This window comes from Castanea sativa, chromosome 2 (assembly GCF_040712315.1).
Source record: "Castanea sativa cultivar Marrone di Chiusa Pesio chromosome 2, ASM4071231v1".
NCBI lineage: Eukaryota > Viridiplantae > Streptophyta > Magnoliopsida > Fagales > Fagaceae > Castanea > Castanea sativa.
In genome coordinates this window covers 19,361,280-19,380,807 of record NC_134014.1, presented here as the reverse complement: position 1 = coordinate 19,380,807, position 19,528 = coordinate 19,361,280, and the positions used below count along the sequence as shown (strand labels likewise).

Here is a 19,528-nt window from a genome sequence, read left to right as displayed (position 1 = left end):
TATATTTTTAAAGTTGTTGTTATTTTGGTTCTTACAAACTTTTATTCTTAAAAATATGATAAGCACCAAAATGAAAAAGAATTTTAAAATATAATAACCAAAATAAAAACCATAAAAATTTGAGAACCAAAACCAAAACCAAAATATAAGGACCAAACATACAATTTTGTCAAAATCTGTACCAATCTTAGCATATTATCTTTTTGGTAAAGTTTTTTTTTTTGGGTAAAGAATTTTAGCATATTATCTTTATCAATAACCCTTTGCACATTTCCATAGGCACGACTCCAACTTGACAACTACGTTTCCGGCCCAATAAATAGTCGAACCTCATCTCTTCTTTTTCTCTCTACAGCTACTACTTCACTGCCTCACTCTCCAATTTTTCAAACCGATTCAATTTTTTTTGCAGTTGCTTTGATCTCGATCGAAAATGGGGAAAGAACCAGTTCGCGTTCTCGTTACTGGAGCTGCAGGTACCGTATCAAATCCATAATCAGATCCATCACTCTCAATTTTCTTCACTAAAATTTTTCGATTCGATCTGAGACTTGTTAGACTAGTATTTAAATATCTTTTTCGCTTTCTATTGCTTTTAGTCTGTTTGGAGACTCGTGTAGATCTGGTACGCGACGATCTACGATAAGCCTAATTGGTTCGAAGAAAATTGCATAAATTTTTTAATGTTTGGATATAATAGAAAAAGAATTAAACAGATCTGGTCCTTGCGATTGATTTTTTTTTTTTTTTTTTTTTGTATCTGCGTTATTGTTATTTACCGATTGTAAAAGACAGAGTTAGAAGTTGGTGTAATATTATAGATACAGTTGCATTCTTTGTGATCTGAATTCTAAGATCTATGTTTGAGTTTAGTGGCCGAAAAGTTTAGAAGATAAATGAAATGGATCTAAGATTGTGGTGATATTTTAGAAGACAAATTGTGTTATGAGAATACTCTATGCTTTACTGGCTGACTGACATGAGTCGACTCTCCTATGTTCACACCGAGTGTTTGAATTTGGCCATAGCATACAAAGCGAAATCTGTGTTATATAATCAGTGCCCTCTTTAATGTTTAGGTAAAGAAAATAGTGTTCATTATAATTATCAACTCTAAACTATGGAAAATTTGCAATGTGAGACCTAAACTACACTCTAATGTGAGATTGATTTGTAACATTAACCGATTAGTGGGTTAATTAATCTTGAATTAGGTTGTTGATTGTAAATTTTTCATAGTTTATGGTGCACTTGGTAAGTGTTCTTATAGTTCAGAATGGAAGGAAGCTGATTGTTAACCTATTAATTTAGACACGTTGATTTGGATGGTAGGACGGATGTCGAAAGTTCATCTCAACTTAGGGAGTTGATGGTAGAATTTTGTAGTTTAGGATGTTTAGCATGCACATTGAAAATGCTCGATAGTTTAAGGGTGGATAGCTATAGTTAAGCAAATGGGTCCCGACCAGCCTGTGATTCTGCTCATTCCTGATCTAAAATAGTTAACATTTTCTTATCTACTGTGCAATATTTTGTCTTCAGTTTAGTTTTTGAGCGACGTATTGAGGATTTATTGTTGGATTTGTTTGCAGGACAAATCGGATATGCTCTTGTGCCCATGATTGCTAGGGGAGTGATGTTGGGTCCTGACCAGCCCGTGATTCTGCACATGCTCGATATCCCACCTGCTGCAGAGGCATTGAATGGAGTGAAAATGGAGTTGGTGGATGCCGCATTCCCCCTTCTTAAAGGTATGTGTAGGCTTTTTAATATGTCAAATATGAATGACTTGTGTTATAGCATTAATACAGGCTCAGCCTTTTAATTTGTTAAATTATGAGATCTGATGGGATGCATTTTGACAGGTGTTGTTGCTACAACTGATGTTGTTGAGGGTTGCACTGGGGTCAACATTGCAATCATGGTTGGTGGGTTCCCAAGGAAAGAAGGCATGGAAAGGAAAGACGTGATGTCTAAAAATGTTTCGATATATAAGTCTCAGGCTTCTGCCCTTGAACAGCATGCAGCTGCAAACTGCAAGGTGAATTAAGTTATTTAGGATTTTTTTTGGGGGTTATTTTGATGCCCCTTAGGGTCATGTCCACCTTATCCTGAAATCAAATATCCTCTTGCAGCATGTAGATAGCTAAAAGTTGGAACCATGTCATGTGTTAGTTTTCTTTGCCACTTTTTCTTGAATGGTATTCTTGAATCAATCCAGTACCTGTAACATATTTGACATCTAAAGTGCTTTGAAAAACTAGGGTAGCCCCTTATGGATTTTGTGTTTACCAAACCAATTGGTTTGAAATTATGAGTAAAATTATCCAGATGAATTCATGTTCATACATGAAAAAAGAACAAGCATGTTCTCCTGTATAGTCAGACTAGATGTACTTCCTGAACGTATGCTTAGATTTCTTCTGCTACCTTTGCAGGTTTTGGTTGTTGCCAACCCCGCAAACACCAATGCATTGATCTTGAAGGAGTTCGCACCATCTATCCCTGAGAAAAACATTACTTGTTTGACAAGACTGGATCATAACAGAGCTTTGGGCCAGATTTCTGAGAGACTGAATGTCCAGGTTTCTGACGTCAAGAATGCTATTATCTGGGGAAATCATTCATCGACCCAGTACCCTGATGTTAACCATGCAACTGTGAAAACACCATCAGGAGAGAAGCCTGTCCGTGAGCTTGTTGCTGATGATGCTTGGTATGAAAATGGACTACTACTTATTTTGATCATTCTGTTTGGTTTGAGTACATGGAAGTATTCACATAAGTTTCTTTACTTAAAGGTTGCATGGAGAATTCATAGCCACTGTCCAACAACGTGGTGCTGCAATCATCAAAGCTAGAAAGCTATCTAGTGCATTGTCTGCTGCCAGCTCTGCTTGTGACCACATACGTGATTGGGTCCTTGGAACCCCAGAGGTTGGTATCTTTGTGTCTATTCTTTGATTCATATATTGTGCAGAAGTTTCTTTCATGCTGATTGATCACTTTGTTTTCAAATTCAGGGCACTTGGGTTTCCATGGGGGTATACTCTGATGGTTCATACAATGTACCAGCTGGACTCATTTATTCATTCCCTGTCACTTGTCGCAATGGAGAGTGGACGATAGTTCAAGGTAATTTCCCGCAAACACTTGTAATACTAATCAATAATTGGTTTTAGTCTTTCTCCCCACTCACACTTTGCCCTTCTTTTTATTGGTTGTCATCATATCTCACATGTAAAAAATAAAACGGATTGCCACTCTTTTCTCTGGATAACTTAAATCTAATTCCCTTTCCAGTTCAAATCTTCTTGCCTTGCTTAGCCTTCGGCATAGGCATGGGCCTAGGCTCTAAATCAGTGGAATCCCAATTGTGCATTTAGGCTTTAAGCTGTGACCTTGATGGTTGGAGGGATGAAATAGCTGGGTTAAATCAATTTCATGTGTGTGTCTAGAGAGAGATTGAGGGAGAGCCTGCTGGGGGCAGGTGGGCTCTTTGTATTGAGAATTTCATGTGACACTGTGCCGAGAGCTTTATTGGCTTTGCACATATGCTCATCAAGGCTGCTGCCTTCTAAAAGAAAGACTATTCGCTAACACTCTTGGATCTTACTTTTACGTTGCTTTTTTATACCTTTGAATTCTTCCAGCTTCGTTGTTGTTATGTTTGAATGACAGACAGAAAAATCTGATTGATGTTTGAGTTTTATTTTTGGTTATGATTTATGGCTTTGATATCAAAAGCAAGTTTTTTAAAGTTCAGATTCTTCACATTGTTTGTCTTCAGTTTATGATTCTCTTGATGATTCTCATATTTTTATTTATTAATTATTCTCTATTGCTCAGGACTTTCAATTGATGAGCTCTCAAGGAAGAAGTTAGACTTGACAGCAGAGGAGCTCACCGAGGAGAAAGCCTTGGCTTACTCATGCCTCTCTTGAATGCTCTTGTTCTTCATGTAATGTGATAGTATGTCTGGCTCTCTCTGGTGTGTCAATTAGAAGTAGCTACAGTTTTGAATAATGCCATTGTTAAAGGTTTAGTGGAACTGTTAATGATGGAGAAGCTGCTTCTATGGATTTATATTTTGCAGCTTTCATTTTTACTAGAATGTTTGAATTTATAATGGTTATCTTGGTTATAAATATGATACTATCACCTGCATTATTGGATGAAGTTGAAGAGATTGTTGATCTAGAACATGTAGGGCTTTTGTATGTTTTGCCCCCCTCTCCATTCTCTTGCCTCAATTGTGATTTCATTGCGACTGTTTAAATACCAGGTGCAATTATCCTTGATTAACAAATGAATTTCATCTTTTACCTTGCTAGTGTTTTGTATGTTTTTAGTTTTGGCAGATGTTGGTACGATACTAGGAGGGGCATCTTTAATGGTTTTTTACAAACTTTGTACATATAATTATGAAAGAAAAACTTTATCCAGATGCTCAGTAGCTAAGCCAGTTATCTTTTAGGCGGACCTTTTTGATCGTGTGCAAGATTTCATTGGTAGAAAGTTAATCTTTGATGCTTCAAGCCTTCAACACTAAAACCATCTCCCCCTTTAATTGTTTGGGTTGAAACTGCAAATTTTTTTTTTTTTTTTAAATGCTCCCATTTTATTTGTTAAACTTTAATAATCTAACTTCTCTAGGAACATTATTTAGTTCATTGTCTTCAAAGTAAATTATTAGTTTATAAAGTATCATTTTTAATTTAGGCTTAAATAATGCAAACGGATTCAAATAAATGATAAGTTATAAGGGTTATGTGTCGACTTTCTAAGAGAACCTTAAATGAAATAGCGGTCAAAGAAAACAATACGGGGAGAATAGAGTCAGTAGACTGAATAGATTTCAGTTTGCAAATCCTCTCGTTCGGTCTGGGTGGGGAAAGGAATGCAATTGAATGAAATGAAAAAGATGATTTATAAAGAATATTTAGTCAATTTCCCTAATTGGAAGTTTAATAGGAAAAAATAAAATGTAAGAGGGAATGATCCCTAGCAAGCATTTGCAGGTTACATCATTTTGTAGGTGGTACCGTACTCCATCAATTATAGTTTGTAAGAGCATTCACATCCATTTAGGCAAAATGTTATTTCGGCTAAAATATGCTAAGCCCAAAAAATGGTCCACATTGGAATCTCAAGTTAAAATAGGCTAAAGTCCATTCAGAGTAATTTTCTAAAAATGACTCATTTATAGTTGGTCTCAAGTCCAAGAAAAAGATGAGAATCACGGTAAGTTGATAGAAATCATAAAATTTAGTCACTCTATTATGAATAAATCCAATAAAGATACTAGTTGGGCATCTTCTACGTATGCAGTGACCCTTATTTATTTTGTTGAGAATTCATAGCTAACCCCAAAATTTTGGCACTAAAACGTTGTTTATGTTGTAAATTGTAATTATCTCACGAGGACAATGATTTTCCCTCAATTACCTTTGAAGGATTTGTGCTCACACTAATAATCCTTAACAAGCATTTGTAGGTTACAGTTGTTCCTAGGTTGTATTTTACTACATCAATTATAGTTTGTAAGAGCATTCACATCTATTTAGGCAAAATGCTAAGCCCAAAAAGTGGCCCACATTAAAATAGCAAGTTAAAATATGCTAAGCCCATTTAAAGTAATTATCTAAAAATGACTCATTCATAGTTAGTCCAAAGTCCAAGAAAAGGATGAAGATTGCGGTAACTTGACAATAATCATAAAATTTAGTCACTTTATTATGAATGGATCTACTATAATATTCGTTTGGGCGCCCCTATGCATGAGGTGACTCTAATTTATATATTGAGAATAGTTAACTCTAAAATTTTGGCACTAAAACTCTGTTATTATTGTTGTTGTTGTAATTATCTAAAAATAGAAACATTGCAATGAGGAAATAAAATATTTTAATGCTTTTTTCCCTTAGTCTCTCTCTCTCTCTCTCTCTCTCTCTCTCTCATTTGGCAATTCCATCAATGGCTTGGCCAACCAACTTGAACAATGTACGCATTGGCGTTGAGTGAGCTTGGAGGTCCTTGATGACTCGCAATGTTGTTTTTTCATTATTTCTTCTTCAACCCGAACTCGAACTTACTTGAAGTCACTAGTAAGTCTAGATCATTGTCTTAATTAACCTACCTAAACTCCAAGAGCAGATAGAGTTTGAGTTAAAGGTTCTATTTTGGAGTTTTGTCGTTTTTGGTTTGGTGTGGCCCGTGTGGGTGTTGGCGAAGGCAAAAGGTTGGCTGTGAAGCGCAGCGAAGGTATAAAAAATTGGATATGGGCTGTGATATGTGAAGAGAGAAACTTATATATATATATAAATTAAGAACTAGCCTATCAACATGCGCTCACATGCGTGCTAAGGCCTTAGAGGCTTTTTTTTTTTTTAATAAAGTTAATAATTTACATCCATTATAATTTGTGATTATTACATTTTTCAATCACAAAAATACTTAAGGGTGTGATGAAAAAATTATTTCATCCAAAACGCATAACATTTATCACACCCCTAGGTATTTTGATGATAGAAAAATGTAGTAATGTTAAATTATAATGGATGTAAATCATTAACCTTTACTCAAAAATATATAAGTGCTCAGAGGCTAGTTGGAGGTTTTTTTTGTTTTGTTTTGTTTAGTGTCATTATTTTACATTCATCCTAATTTAAAATTTATATGTTTATCTAATAATATTACACATCTGCAAACTACTCATATTGCTAGAAGTGTCATGAGGCAAGTTTAAAAAAATGACTAACTCCACACATGAACAGAGGATTTCAATGCTATTTTGGAGTAATCTATTTATTTGAATTATAGTATCATACTTTGGATATCAAATCTATAAGAAAAAAAAAAGTTCTCTTTTCTGCTTATTTTTATTGCATTTTGATTTGAGGCGCAAATTACATTTGGTCACACGGTAAAATAAGTGGAATGTTAAAGTATCAAACTGTGAATGCCAAATCTTCACAAAACTTCTCTGTATGGCATGACTAATCCCTGATGCTTAGTAAACACACAATAAAATGGGATGAATTATACTTTTTTGACACTGCTTTTAAGTTCGTTTTACGTTTTACAATTCCTCGGTGTCATTTTGGGTTTTATTTATTTTATTTTTTTAATAAAAAAATTTATTGTGGGTGTTAGTTACTTGGTTTACTAAAATTGCTGGCTAAGTATCTTAATTTTTTCTTATGATCTTATTCCATACTTTGGAGGGTAGTTGTTGTGCATGTTGATCTAATGATCTTATAGCATGAAAGTCTTTTCCCCCATTTTATGTTGAAATTATAAAGCTCTTTTCCACGGAGTCAGCTCAATCTTATCGGGCTAATTGGAACCCCCCTTTCTAGAAATGTGCTATTAAGGAAGCCGATAAGAGGAGTCTTTCCTTTCTGGTTGTTGTTCTCAATATAAAAGAGAGAACTTAAAGATAAGAATGAGGAGATATTGGATAACATTATAATTGATTGAAAAGAATGGGAAGATGTTAGATAACATTATAGCTGGTTGATGATAATGGGGAATTTTAAATTGTTGGGTGTAAGTTTGAAGTTGTATGCGTGAGAATTTTCAAACCTTTTTTTCCTTCTTCTTTTTCTTCTCTTTATTTTTTTTTAAAAATAATTCCAGTTTGAGAAAGAAACGTGAGGAGAGAAACTTATTGAAGGTGTGAATGTGATATGTTTTTTTAAAAAGGGAATGTGAAGTGTTTTAATTTTCTTTAAATAATAATAAAATGAAAAAAAAGGTATGTAGTTTTGAAAAGGTGGGTTAGTGGGAGAGTGGTTGTAGGAAGTGTTTTATGTAGGAGTTAAAAATGTATTTTTACCAAATTGTCTCTAAGTTTTGTCTCTGTTTAAACCTATGATTTATGGGTATTTTTGAACCATAAAAATGAAGATATCAAACAAGGGAAGCCCTATATAAATAGTAGTATAGATAATAATTATAATATAGAAAAAATAAATAAAGAGTTGAATATGTAGTATATTTAAAAGCTAGCGGGCACCAAGAGTTTTGCAATCATTCCATGGTGTTTTTTTAACGAATATGTGTTGAGTTTAAATTCTCTTTTTCTATTGTTGTAAGTTGTAATTATCAAATTTATCATTATTTTTATAATAATAAAAAAAAGATGTGTTGGCAAAGGGGGGAAAATGTAACTTCCTTATGTTAAAAAATTTGTCTAGAATTTTGGCTAAGCAGGCATTTTTTTTAGAGAGATTTTAATTTATGCTGTCCGCTCTTAATTATAGTTCTACATCATCATTTCAAGACACCAATCAATTTTTAATGTAGGCAGGAATTGAACCCCAGATTTCTTATTTAACCATCAGAGACTTCACTATTCAAGTTAATTAGAACCCACGACTAAGCGAATATGGATGCTCTTACTACTTAGAGTTTGCAAAACATAATCAACTTGGCCCTTGCAAAATGTAAAGAGGAGTTTGCCGAGTTGGTGAGACCATTAGAACCCAAGCTTTTAGGTATCATGGCATACTAAGGATGCATTACGCAACAAACCATCCAGATTACTGACCAAGCTAGCTCAATTAATTTCACCCCAAAAGATTAACATAACAAGTCGTGGTGAATTTGCTGATTTTAACGATTGGGTTAGAGAAGGAGAAAAATGATTTTTCACAAATTTCTGTGTGAAGTTTTAAGGAGCAGGCATTGAATATGAAGCATGATGGGATGTAATGGCCAATGGATCTGGTCAGATGGTGACACGTGTTTAAAAATGAACACTTCTCATCATCTTAACGGGTTCAATACTACTGGATATTGGACCTAAGCTTGACCCATGGCCAATTATGGTGACTTCTAAACATACTTGAGTCAAGTCAAGAAGAAAAAAAAGACTTAGGTAGGTAGTGAGGGGAAAGATCAGTGTACAACATAATGGCCTACAACGAAATACTTTTTAAAAATACTTTAACAACAATGATGATTCCATTTAAGAAAAATTACATTCAAAAAACTCCTTATTTTAATTTAGGCCTCAAATTTTTAATTTTATCAGTTAAAGTACCACACTTATGACACCATTTCATTTGAAGCTTCTAGCATTTTCATTATTACTATTATTTCGCTTCTCTGCCATTGCTGCCGTTGTGAGAGACTGGAGAGGGGAGTTGGTATTTGCTAGCTCCATGAAAGTGAACACCACCCTCCCTCTCCAAGCTGAAGTAGAAGCAATTAGTTGGGCGATTTCCATTGCCCCTACTTTGGGTGGTGAAGCTGTCCTTGTGGAGTCTGATTCTCAAGTTGCTGTCCAGCTTCTTTCGAATTTGGAAATGCCTCCTCCTTGGAGAATCAAGTCTATATGTGCTGATGTAAGGTCCCTTTTGTCTCTCTCTGATAATATTTCTGTTTTTTGGGTTCCTAGGTTGTGTAATCAGGCTGCTCACTCCTTAGCTAAGTGGTGCTTATCTTGTAATTTTTTTGGATCTTTTGGTTGTGGTTTTTGGCCTGACTGTTTCTCTTCCGTTATTTTGGAAGAGGTCAGAAGGGTGTTGCAGTGCTTTTCTCCTCTTTACTAAAAATTTTCTGTTCATCAAAAAAAAAACAGAATAGATAAAAACGAAAAATCATTAATTGAACTTTATGTTTCACTTGAGGATTTCACAAATCAACTTGACACATCCATTGAATTGCGAGGGCAGGTACAAAGAAAGTTTTGTTTAGAGAGAAAATATATCGCTTACAGTAAAAAAAATGATTGTCAAAAAATCAAAATCTGTTACTATTAAGTGAAACACAACGTTCCATCAATTGGTTTCAATGGAAATGAATAATGAAGACTAGCCTCTAAGCACGCGCTCATGCGCGTGCTCAGAGACTCTTCTATTTTTTGGGTAAAAATTAATACTTTGCATTTATTATAATTTGAAATTTCTATTTTTTTTTTCAATAAAAAAAAAACTAAGGGTGTGATTAATACGTGGGGTGAGTTTTGTAGATTGGAGGAGTTTTAAAACTAACAAAAGAGTAATCCTATTTTGTAGGGAGTTAGTGAGTAGATGTAGGAATTTAAATCAACATAAAAGTAGGAGTTTATTAGAAGCAGGAAGGCATTTAAACGGAATTTATTATTTTTGTCAATTTACTATTTTAACCCCATTTTTAAGTTTTAGGTAGGGGTATTTTTGACAATAAAAAAAAGTAATAACTAACTTTCTTTTGTCAATTTACTATTTTAACTCCATTTTTAAATTGTTGGTTAATTAATTTAGGGGAATTTTTGATAAGAAAAAAAACAATAACTAACTTTTTGAATCCTCTTAATATATACAGATGAACAAGGGCTTCAAATTGAAACAATTTTCATAAATTTGAGACTTTAATTTTCAAAAAAAAAACCTAAAACATATTGAAAAACCTATTTGCATCACATACAAAACATATACAACGAAAGACAAAAAATATCTACTTCTAATATACAAGAAAACATGTAATCTTTAAATCTTAGAACATTGTTTATAGAAAACCGTACATTGATCCAATGGAACTCGAGTACAAAACAAAAGGGAATGTTTGATCTTGAGAACACTCTCATCTTCACCTCAATTCTAGAGGGCTTGAGAGGGTGGACTATCTTCCTTGTCAATAATCCTTGAAGGAGAACTTTTCTTCTTCTTTGTTTTCAGAACGTATGGTTGTCTCCAAAACTAGAAAGAATTTTTCTCTATTAAAAACTCACTTATAAACTAAAGTAACATTTTTTTTTTCCTTTTGAAAATAAAATAACTGTTGCTGAAACATTATTGACAAATAACTAAACCTTTAATAAATGGATGAGAGGTGCTACGTCCACAACATTTTTACAACATTTTTACAACAAATCATAAGTGATTAGTTGTTATTAGTTCAAATTTGAACCTAACACTAAGATTACTTTTTTGCTCCAACAATAACAACCAGTAACATCCTACCACTTAGGATTTGTTGTAAAAATGTTGTGGACATATCATTTCTCTAAATGGATTAGCATTTTGGGCTTTAGTATGTGATTTAAGATGTAACTAAGGGGATAAATAAAACTTTAGCTTCAATGGGCTTTGGGCCTCTTGTCAACTCTTAACAAGTTCAAAATTATCATTAATTCTATTAATTCCACTATAATAATACAATTACATTCTAGTTTTTATTAATTAAATTAAATCCTAAGACTCTATTATATATATTAGTATTCGACCCTACGAAAACAATCATAGTGAAACAAAGTCATAAAAAATACTATTACTTTGTAAATCACTGTTTTAGTATTTTTTATTCCTTGCAGCCATAGTTTAATCTTTTAGTTATTTTTATATTCATGAAATCTGATTTCATTAAGTATAAACTTTAGTTACTCTTTTACTAAAGTGGTTAGACCATACACTTAGAATAACCAATTTCCATTATACTTATCGCAAGTGGATGTTTCATGTATATAGAAAGAGAATCTAATTTCCGTCTTGAGAAGGTGTGTTCCCGTAACATTACATGTGATTACCTAATTTGCTAAGGTTTTGACTATGTAAGATCTCAATCTTGCATACATCAAAGTAATCAAAAATTTATTTTTAGGTTCACAATCCTCTTAGGAATGATAGTTTATGAAAATAGAAGTAGTAAGATTTATTATTCTGATGAAGTAGTTAGTAGAATAATAGATCTCATAGCAGTCCAATTCAATGTATCTTAAATTCTTAAGACACACCAATATGTCAATTAGAAATTTCAACTTTCATGATTAAGACAAATCATCCCAATTAATATATTATAGTCTTTACAGATGTAATGCCCAATTTCAGTACCGACTATGAACTAGGGAACTATGATTTATGATTTTACAAAAAACTTGTGATTTAGATCTTTGATTTGTACTTAAATCTTATTTTCATACCTAAATCACGTACAATGCATTTCATGGATTACAATATAATGTCTGAATATTCATGCTAAGTTAATCAAAAAAAAAAATCTTTTATTATTTGATTGAAAGATAATATCATATAATTGTGTTTTAGGGCATTAGTCTTAACAAAGCGGTGAAACCTAATATAAAAAAGAAATGATATGTTCACAACATTTTCACAACAAATCATGAATGGCAAGTTGTTACTAGATGTTATTGTTGAGGTAAAAAAGTAATCATAGTGTTAGGTTCAAATTTGAACTAATAACAACTAACCACCTATGATTTGTTATGAAAATATTGTAAAAATGTTATGGACTTAGCATCTTTCAATATAAAAATACATTTTGAGGAATAACTCAAGCTCTGATTTTGTATTACTCTAGGCTATAAGGTCTTGACCTTTTAAAGAAATTTCTTCTTTAATTTATGATACAATTTACATAAAATATCTTCTTCTCCTTTTTTGTCTTTTGGACGCAATTTCCCGGTAGGTCTAGAATTAGATACATTTAATTGGTGCATGATTTGATGGTTTTCCAAAAAAAAAAAATCTTTTTCTCTTGGATTGATGTCATTCAGTCATTGATTGTTAATACGGGGAAGATGGAATTTTAAAGGAACGAATCAACTTGCATTGAGACTAGAATATCTGTAAGTGGAAAATGGAAAATCATAAAAAGCAAACATCATGAAAGAACTACTGAAGTTGCGAGGACCTATCGGTGAATTACTAGTAAATTTCAGTAACGACTTCTAAGGGTTAAAGGCAGTGGACAGTTTTGAAGAGCTTTTCACTTTCTATTCTACTTTCCATTTTTTATAGCTTGACTGATAAATTGTATCTTTGCTTGAAAGAAATGGAACAGCAGGTACGTACAGAAGACAATGAAATCTCTTTATGTGATGTTTTGGCTTACTTGTCTGTCATTGTATCTCTTTACTTCTTTTTGACTTAATTGTATCTCTATAGTCTATAGAGTATAGTCTATACTTGAGTAGTACTTTCTTGTAAAACTTTTCTACAATGATACTTCTTATTCGCACTACCAATTCAAAACAAAACAAAACAAAACAAAACAAAATTGTATCTCTGTCACCTTGAATTTAATTTCGCCTGTGGTACCATTGGAAAAAATTCCTTCCGTGCTTGAAATAACTTATATCTATTGGTTTATTTTGCTTGACAATTAATAAGTTAGGTAATGTAAAAGTACAACTGTACCTAGAAAAGAAATGAGGTTTCAAAACGTTAAACATAAGTTGGCCTAAAATTTGTCACATTATAAGTTCCAAAACAAAGAATTGCATTTATAATAACAGACTCTTTTTTTTTTTGAGAGGCGCGGAATGCTTTCTTGGCTTATTAGAGTTATAGAGTTATAGCTTATAGTCCTTAAATTTTCTTAAAATCATGTGTTAAATGGTCAAATTGTATCATTAGTTTACGCAAGGGAAATCCTCAATCGAAAATTTTCTATGACTAATTAAGAGTGCAAACTTGATATGGTCAGCAAAGGTTGGCAAATCATTCAATCATCAGTATCATATTTCCGATACCAGAATTTTAGTTGTTATATGATGTGAATATTCCCATCTTGCTTATTTTTACTCCTTCCTTTAATTTCTTTGCTGCCCCTTCTGGCCTCTCCCTTTCGTTCCAGCAGTCTTCTTCATCCATGAATGCTTCTGACTTTTGCACCGTGTTGCCAGGAAAAAAAAAACCATGATTTTTTGTCTGAAGATTTTAGGAAAAGATATATCCCATCCCATTAAATTTTCTAATTTCTTCTAATTTTATTTAAATGTAAAAAATGTGGTAATTAAAAATTAAATAAATTTTATGTGTCTCACATTCAATTAAAATTAGAAGAAATTGGAGAATTCAATTGGAAGAACCATTTCCCCATATTTTTTAGTAGCATTAATTTGTCCCATTTTTGTGAGATGTTCAAGCATGATGCTAGCATATGTTGTAAGTGACAATGGACATCATGAATATTTGCTGAATAACCACAATTTGGCTCCCTATGACTGTTCTAAAAACATATTTATGAGACATGATATCGAATGCCATAAAAGATTTATGTGTATTTTTTTTTATCACCAATTGGGTTGATGGTTACTTTTTCTAGTGTCAATGGTACATTATTCAATAACTTTTTATTTATTTATTATTCGATAATTTTTACTAGAGATATAAAAACAAATAGGACAAAATTTAGCTACAAAATCGATTATAGCCTTAAACTACAAACTCACTTAATATTTTTTTATTGGAAGTGAATTTTGACAAACCTACCATTGGATAACATCTTCTTCTTATATCTTCCATTTTTGCAAATTTTCAAGAAAATTAAAGATCAATAGCTATGTCATCAATAAATTTTTAAATTGCAAGTTTTTGTAATTTAAAATTATACATAAAATATAAGTTTATAGATTATATAGTAAATAATATCCGATTGACACAAAATTTGACATGTGTATTAAGAGTGTAAAGAACATGCAATTCAATAGTTAGATTTTAAAAATATGTAGTAATATTTATTTTATTGAGTGAGTTTGTAGACTAAAACTACAACCAATTTTGTAACTAAACTTTGTCCAAATAAAAATAATTCTATAGTTAAATAACATTGACTTCCTATATGGGTTTTGGTGATCTCAATTGGTAATTTTTTTTTGTCATCAAATAAAATAATTGGGTTTGAATCTACTTACCCAAAAAAAATTATTAAAAAAAAAAAACTAATTATTGGTGCTTTGACTCGATAGTAACGAATAGTCATCATAAATTGGGTGTTATAAGTTCAAAATCCTAACTTATCTAAATTTTAAAGTTTTTGAACTTCAAATCATATAAACAACACATGAATTTATAAATCAAAAAGTAAATAACAACATCCATGTTTAGAACAGGTAACCGACAATGAGATTTTTCAAATAAATAATTTAGAATCAAGTAAGAGTTACCCAATGTATTGACCATTCAAATATCAACAACTTAATTCTATTCATCATTCATCACCAAATCAATAATTTAACTAAAACAACCAATAAATTCTATCCACCGAAAGTATATGGATGTCTTGCCTCTAAATACAATAATGGTACTGATGCCATGGTTACACAAAATTAACTAAGGCTAAGCTGAAGAAACGTATGTAATTTTGTTTGTTCAATAAAGGATTATGGAAGTCTTTCTATCACTTTACAAAACTGTATCTAAGTCAATGTTTTTGTCCTTCACTTCTTTCTGGTCCATAAAGGATAAAGCAAGTGTTTTACGATTTGCCTCCCTTTTAATTATCACCATGCGGTGATCCTCATAACTCATGAGCAACACCTGCCTTTTGTTTCTTCGTCAACCAGTGATTCTTGCTTTTCGACTAGGAGAGAAATCTGCGCCCCACGCTTGGAATTGCTGTCCTTTCGTTGTTATAATGGTCAAAATTATGGTACCAAGATATTTTTCAAAGATATCCAAGCCTCCAAACAGAAAATAAAATTAATTTTTAAAATTCTGATAATTCAGGTGAGCCCCCAGCTCCAATGAAAAGGTTGTACCAAAAGTCCATGCCATCATCAATAATATTTGAGCCATCGCTATAGTCTGGTTCCACTAACTCAGTTGAGTTGAATGGAAATTGGGCTTGTAATAACTCATCATTGTTTGGCAATAAACTCGATGCCATGCTTATATTTTCAGCCAAAGGTGCGTCAGACCAAAACTCTTCATCGATTGTGGGAAAAGTTTCCCAGATATCAATGTGTTCACCCTTAATATTATCGGTCATGTTGTTTTGGTCAATGGTTGTCATTGAAGCGTCTGTGGCCGATGAAATATCATCACTAGAAGATGTTTGTGGGGACATTGTTGTATATGCTGGACTCTCAAACCCTTGCTGTGAAGGAACAGTCAAGCTGGAGGATTCTGATTGCACTGGGGCATTGGAATCACAATTTGTAGGTTGAAGCTTGGTTTCTGGATTGGCCTGGTTTTGTTTGAGTCTTTTCTTCAGATGGGTGTGCCAGACATTTTTTATTTCATTGTCAGTTCTTCCTGGTAATCTTGCTGCAATTGCTGACCACCTAAAAACGAAGGAAAATAATTTGTTTGAGATATGTATAGTATAGTTGCTAGCTGAAGAAGAAAAGCGTATGGTTATTTATCCAACTAAATAATTACTTTAATTTGAGGTGTCAAAATTATTAATGATCGAAAAATTGCAGTCAACTTTCATATCTGCATGTGCTACAAGTTATGGCCAGAAAAATTTTGGGAATCTTTCAGCCCCACTTGTTTTTCTTTTGTGACACAAAGTTGAGACCTGGGAGAGAGACTTATTCCTTATCTTTCATATCGATGGTTTCTAGTCCCCACTAATAAAAAAAAAAAAAAACAACTAGTACATTGAAGATAATGACGCTAGTATCCTCCACCAAAAACAATACTTGAAAACTTTTCTATTAATTTATAGAAATCTCCACCAAGATTTACCTTCTCCCCCTAAAAAAAGTCCATAATAAGATGTTGAAAAGTGAAATATAGTGGCTTCCTTTGAAATTTGTGTTTGTTTATATATTAATGTTCATGTAATGCAACCAGCTAAGTACTATATTTTGGGGATAAAGAAAGAAAACGATTTCATTTATAAGCTGGTAATTGAATTGATGCATACCTATTTCCTAGCATTTCATGCAACTTAATGATAGTTTCCTCTTCTTCTATGCTGAAGTTTCCTCTCTTGATATCTGGCCTTAAGTAATTTGTCCAGCGGAGTCTGCAACTCTTTCCACATCTTAGTAGACCTAAACAACATAACATATAGACAAAGAAAAGATGAGACTACTAGAAATAATCATAACCCCATATGAGAAAGATGAAACCATGGCGTAACTCTTTTTTTATTCCTTTCTTAAGCTTGTCCATGTATTTCTAATTCTATAATCTGTATAGCAAGAATCTATATGGCCTGGACATGTAAGAATTTGTAATTACCAGCTTGTTTTGGGAGCGCACGCCAATTTCCATGGCCATATTTTTGGATGTAGGAGATTAGAATCTGATCTTCTTGAGGAGTCCAAGGACCCTTCTTTAGTCCCATCTTTTCACAGCAAGGAGCTCTCACCATCTTTGTTTTTGTAAGTTGCGCAACACTTCTCTCAAATGCTCCCTAAGCTCCTTTGTTTCTCTTATATCCTTGAGCTTAAAATTTTCCAAGGCTTTAGTTGGCTATTTATACTAAGAGTCTAAGATATGTTCTTGCCTAGCAGGCAAAAAAGAATATAAAATTCTTAGCAATTTCCAGGAAGGAGGATCAGTCTTTAAAATATATATATAATTAATTATATATAAAAGAAATCTAAGTAATTGACTCCGGTAAGGCTTGGCAGACGGAGACTACGGAAAGTGTCATATAGTGATTAGTGGGACTAGTAAAAGTTGCTGAGGAAGTGAATGAAGACAAAAGATCATTCATCATTTCTATGTAAGACAGTAAGATAAAGGCCCCCCAACATTACAAAAGGTTGGAACAGCCAAAATAGGTTTGACATTAAATTTTTCGTTATTGACTATGCATGAGAACTGAACTCACGTACATGAATGAATGTTTTTTACTAGATTTCATAAATGAAAGTGTATAAAAATAATTCAAGTCTGAAAATTAATCTATTCATTATGTTTATATATGTGTGTATTTATTTACACATTAAGTTACTCATTTCTAAATATATACTTCTGTTGAACAATGGACAGTGCCATTCCCATTGGGATGACAAAGAACTTGAAAAGATTTCCTTAATTGGGGATGCATTTATATACAGTTAATAAATATTGTGGCGGATCAAATGTATACAAAGGAAGCCAATGACAAGATTTTCCATAGAGTAGTGCTTGGGAAAAAAAAAATGTCTTAACCTTTTTCAAGATTATTGATATGACCTGTCATGATTATGATAACGTTACTTTCATTTTGACCTACTATTGCCATTACTTTTATTATGCATAACATTGACAACATAACATGTTAGTGGAGGTAAAAAAAAATTAGTTTCTAGACTTACTGATTTTCTTGAAGTCATAAAAGTTTGGGTAGATTCTACCTCTTCGAAATTGAATTGGGACATTGAGATCTGAGTGTAACAATGTTGGTTTCTAGCTCCACCTAAACGATTCATTTGGCTTCTTTCTTTTTTCTTTTTCTTTTTTTCCTTAATGTTAAAAGAATTTTGGACATAATATAGAGCACAATGCCGAATAGATGAGATCGAGTCGTTGCAAACTTTTATTTTTATGTTTGGACTTTTAAAAATATTTTAGTTAGAAACATTAATGAGTTTTTAGTTAGAAGAATATTGGGCATATAATGAGATAACAAATATAAAATTTACTAACTTACAACTGCATGCATATACATAAGATACATTTATAAATAAGTATAACTCAATGTGTATTAAATTTTTATCAAGTACGTGTGTGTGTATATATACATATATATATATATATAATGTTTGTGTATTTGAAAATATAAATAGCTACTTATAAAATAAATACAAATTCATTTAAAATAAATAAATAAAATTATTTAAATTGTTATTCATGAAATTCTCAATGTTAATTGGTCCAACCACTATTTGTATAATAATAAAATACTATAAGAAAAAAAAAAATATTGATAACTAATGTTATTATCTTTCTATATACTAAAGTTTAGAATATTTTGATTTAGATTTGGTTTAAATGGAAACGAAACCTAAACTGAAGCCTAAGTCCAACATAAATATAAATTTCATTTTAGTTATTTAAAAAAAAAATCCACAATTCTCATTGCCAATAATCACATTAGTACATTGTCAAAGTCAAACCAAACCTTTCTTTTTTTATTTTTTATTTTTACTCTTCTGCATTTGCACTAATTACTCACTTGCCACAAAAATTAAAATTAAAATTATATAGAACATGTGGCACAAGATTAGGTTCTAATTGAAAGTCTAATTGGATTCCACCAATAGGACTATAGAAGTGTGCCAGTGAGATGTTTTTGCCTAAATGAATGAGTGTTGTTATTCTTGGCTTCCATTTTAGTGTTAATGCATCATTAATTTTGGCACAAAAATTTTAAAAATTAGATGAGAAACGTGGTACAAAATTAAATTTCAATTTAAAATCTAATTGATTTGTAGATTAGAAGAAGGATCCGATTAACATATGTCCTTAGGGCATTTGTTAAATGATCATTTTTGGAAAATTTTTATACTAATTCATGGAAAATATAAAAAGTTAACAAAAAATATAGATTTTTTTTTTCATTTCCCATAAACGGTTGCTAAAATATTTCTTAAACTAATTCCATTACAACATCTATTAACTTTTCCCTTATAAAAAAACCAACTATAATTTTTTTTTTTTAGGTCACCAAAATTGTTGAAAATTTGGTTTTACAATAAAATGAAAGATGGTTTTCTACAAAATTGTTAATTTACTATATTGAAAAATAGATTGTTATGAAAGTTAACACATAATCATCATAAATTACCACCGCACACCTTTATGGTGGTAGTCACTCCTTAAATACAAAGTTCATGTGAGGTATGAGAGGG

At 32.1% G+C, this 19,528-nt stretch overlaps 2 protein-coding genes across 3 annotated transcripts; one reads left to right on the top strand and one right to left on the bottom strand.

The window, feature by feature from the left end:
• The first annotated feature begins 197 nt into the window (after positions 1 to 197).
• On the top strand, positions 198 to 4,179 carry LOC142624453 (malate dehydrogenase). Of its 2 annotated transcripts, XM_075798022.1 has the most exons (8): positions 198 to 322; positions 413 to 476; positions 1,593 to 1,751; positions 1,866 to 2,041; positions 2,439 to 2,716; positions 2,802 to 2,937; positions 3,024 to 3,135; positions 3,850 to 4,179. In XM_075798022.1, the coding sequence occupies exons 2-8, from the start codon at positions 434 to 436 to the stop codon at positions 3,942 to 3,944; spliced, it is 999 nt and encodes a 332-aa protein (XP_075654137.1). In that variant the 5' UTR covers positions 198 to 322; positions 413 to 433; the 3' UTR covers positions 3,945 to 4,179. The 2 variants fall into 2 exon arrangements, with proteins under 2 accessions (XP_075654137.1, XP_075654136.1); XM_075798021.1 differs by lacking the exon at positions 198 to 322 and having other exon boundaries at positions 329 to 476.
• Positions 4,180 to 14,904: 10,725 nt separating this feature from the next.
• Positions 14,905 to 17,141, bottom strand: LOC142623282 (transcription factor MYB14-like). The gene is made up of 3 exons (XM_075796670.1): positions 16,926 to 17,141; positions 16,606 to 16,735; positions 14,905 to 16,015 (listed from the first exon to the last, which is right to left on the bottom strand). The coding sequence occupies exons 1-3, from the start codon at positions 17,056 to 17,058 to the stop codon at positions 15,439 to 15,441; spliced, it is 840 nt and encodes a 279-aa protein (XP_075652785.1). The 5' UTR covers positions 17,059 to 17,141; the 3' UTR covers positions 14,905 to 15,438.
• Positions 17,142 to 19,528: the final 2,387 nt, after the last annotated feature.

Coding starts and splice junctions, on each gene's coding strand:
- LOC142624453 (XM_075798022.1), top strand. CDS start 434: ATGGGGAAAGAACCAGTTCGCGTTCTCGTTACTGGAGCTGCAG. Junction 1,752..1,865: donor CGCATTCCCCCTTCTTAAAG/GTATGTGTAGGC, acceptor GCATTTTGACAG/GTGTTGTTGCTACAACTGAT. Junction 2,938..3,023: donor GGGTCCTTGGAACCCCAGAG/GTTGGTATCTTT, acceptor TTTCAAATTCAG/GGCACTTGGGTTTCCATGGG.
- LOC142623282 (XM_075796670.1), bottom strand. CDS start 17,058: ATGGTGAGAGCTCCTTGCTGTGAAAAGATGGGACTAAAGAAGGGTCCT. Junction 16,736..16,925: donor TGCGCTCCCAAAACAAGCTG/GTAATTACAAAT, acceptor TATGTTGTTTAG/GTCTACTAAGATGTGGAAAG. Junction 16,016..16,605: donor CATGAAATGCTAGGAAATAG/GTATGCATCAAT, acceptor CTTCGTTTTTAG/GTGGTCAGCAATTGCAGCAA.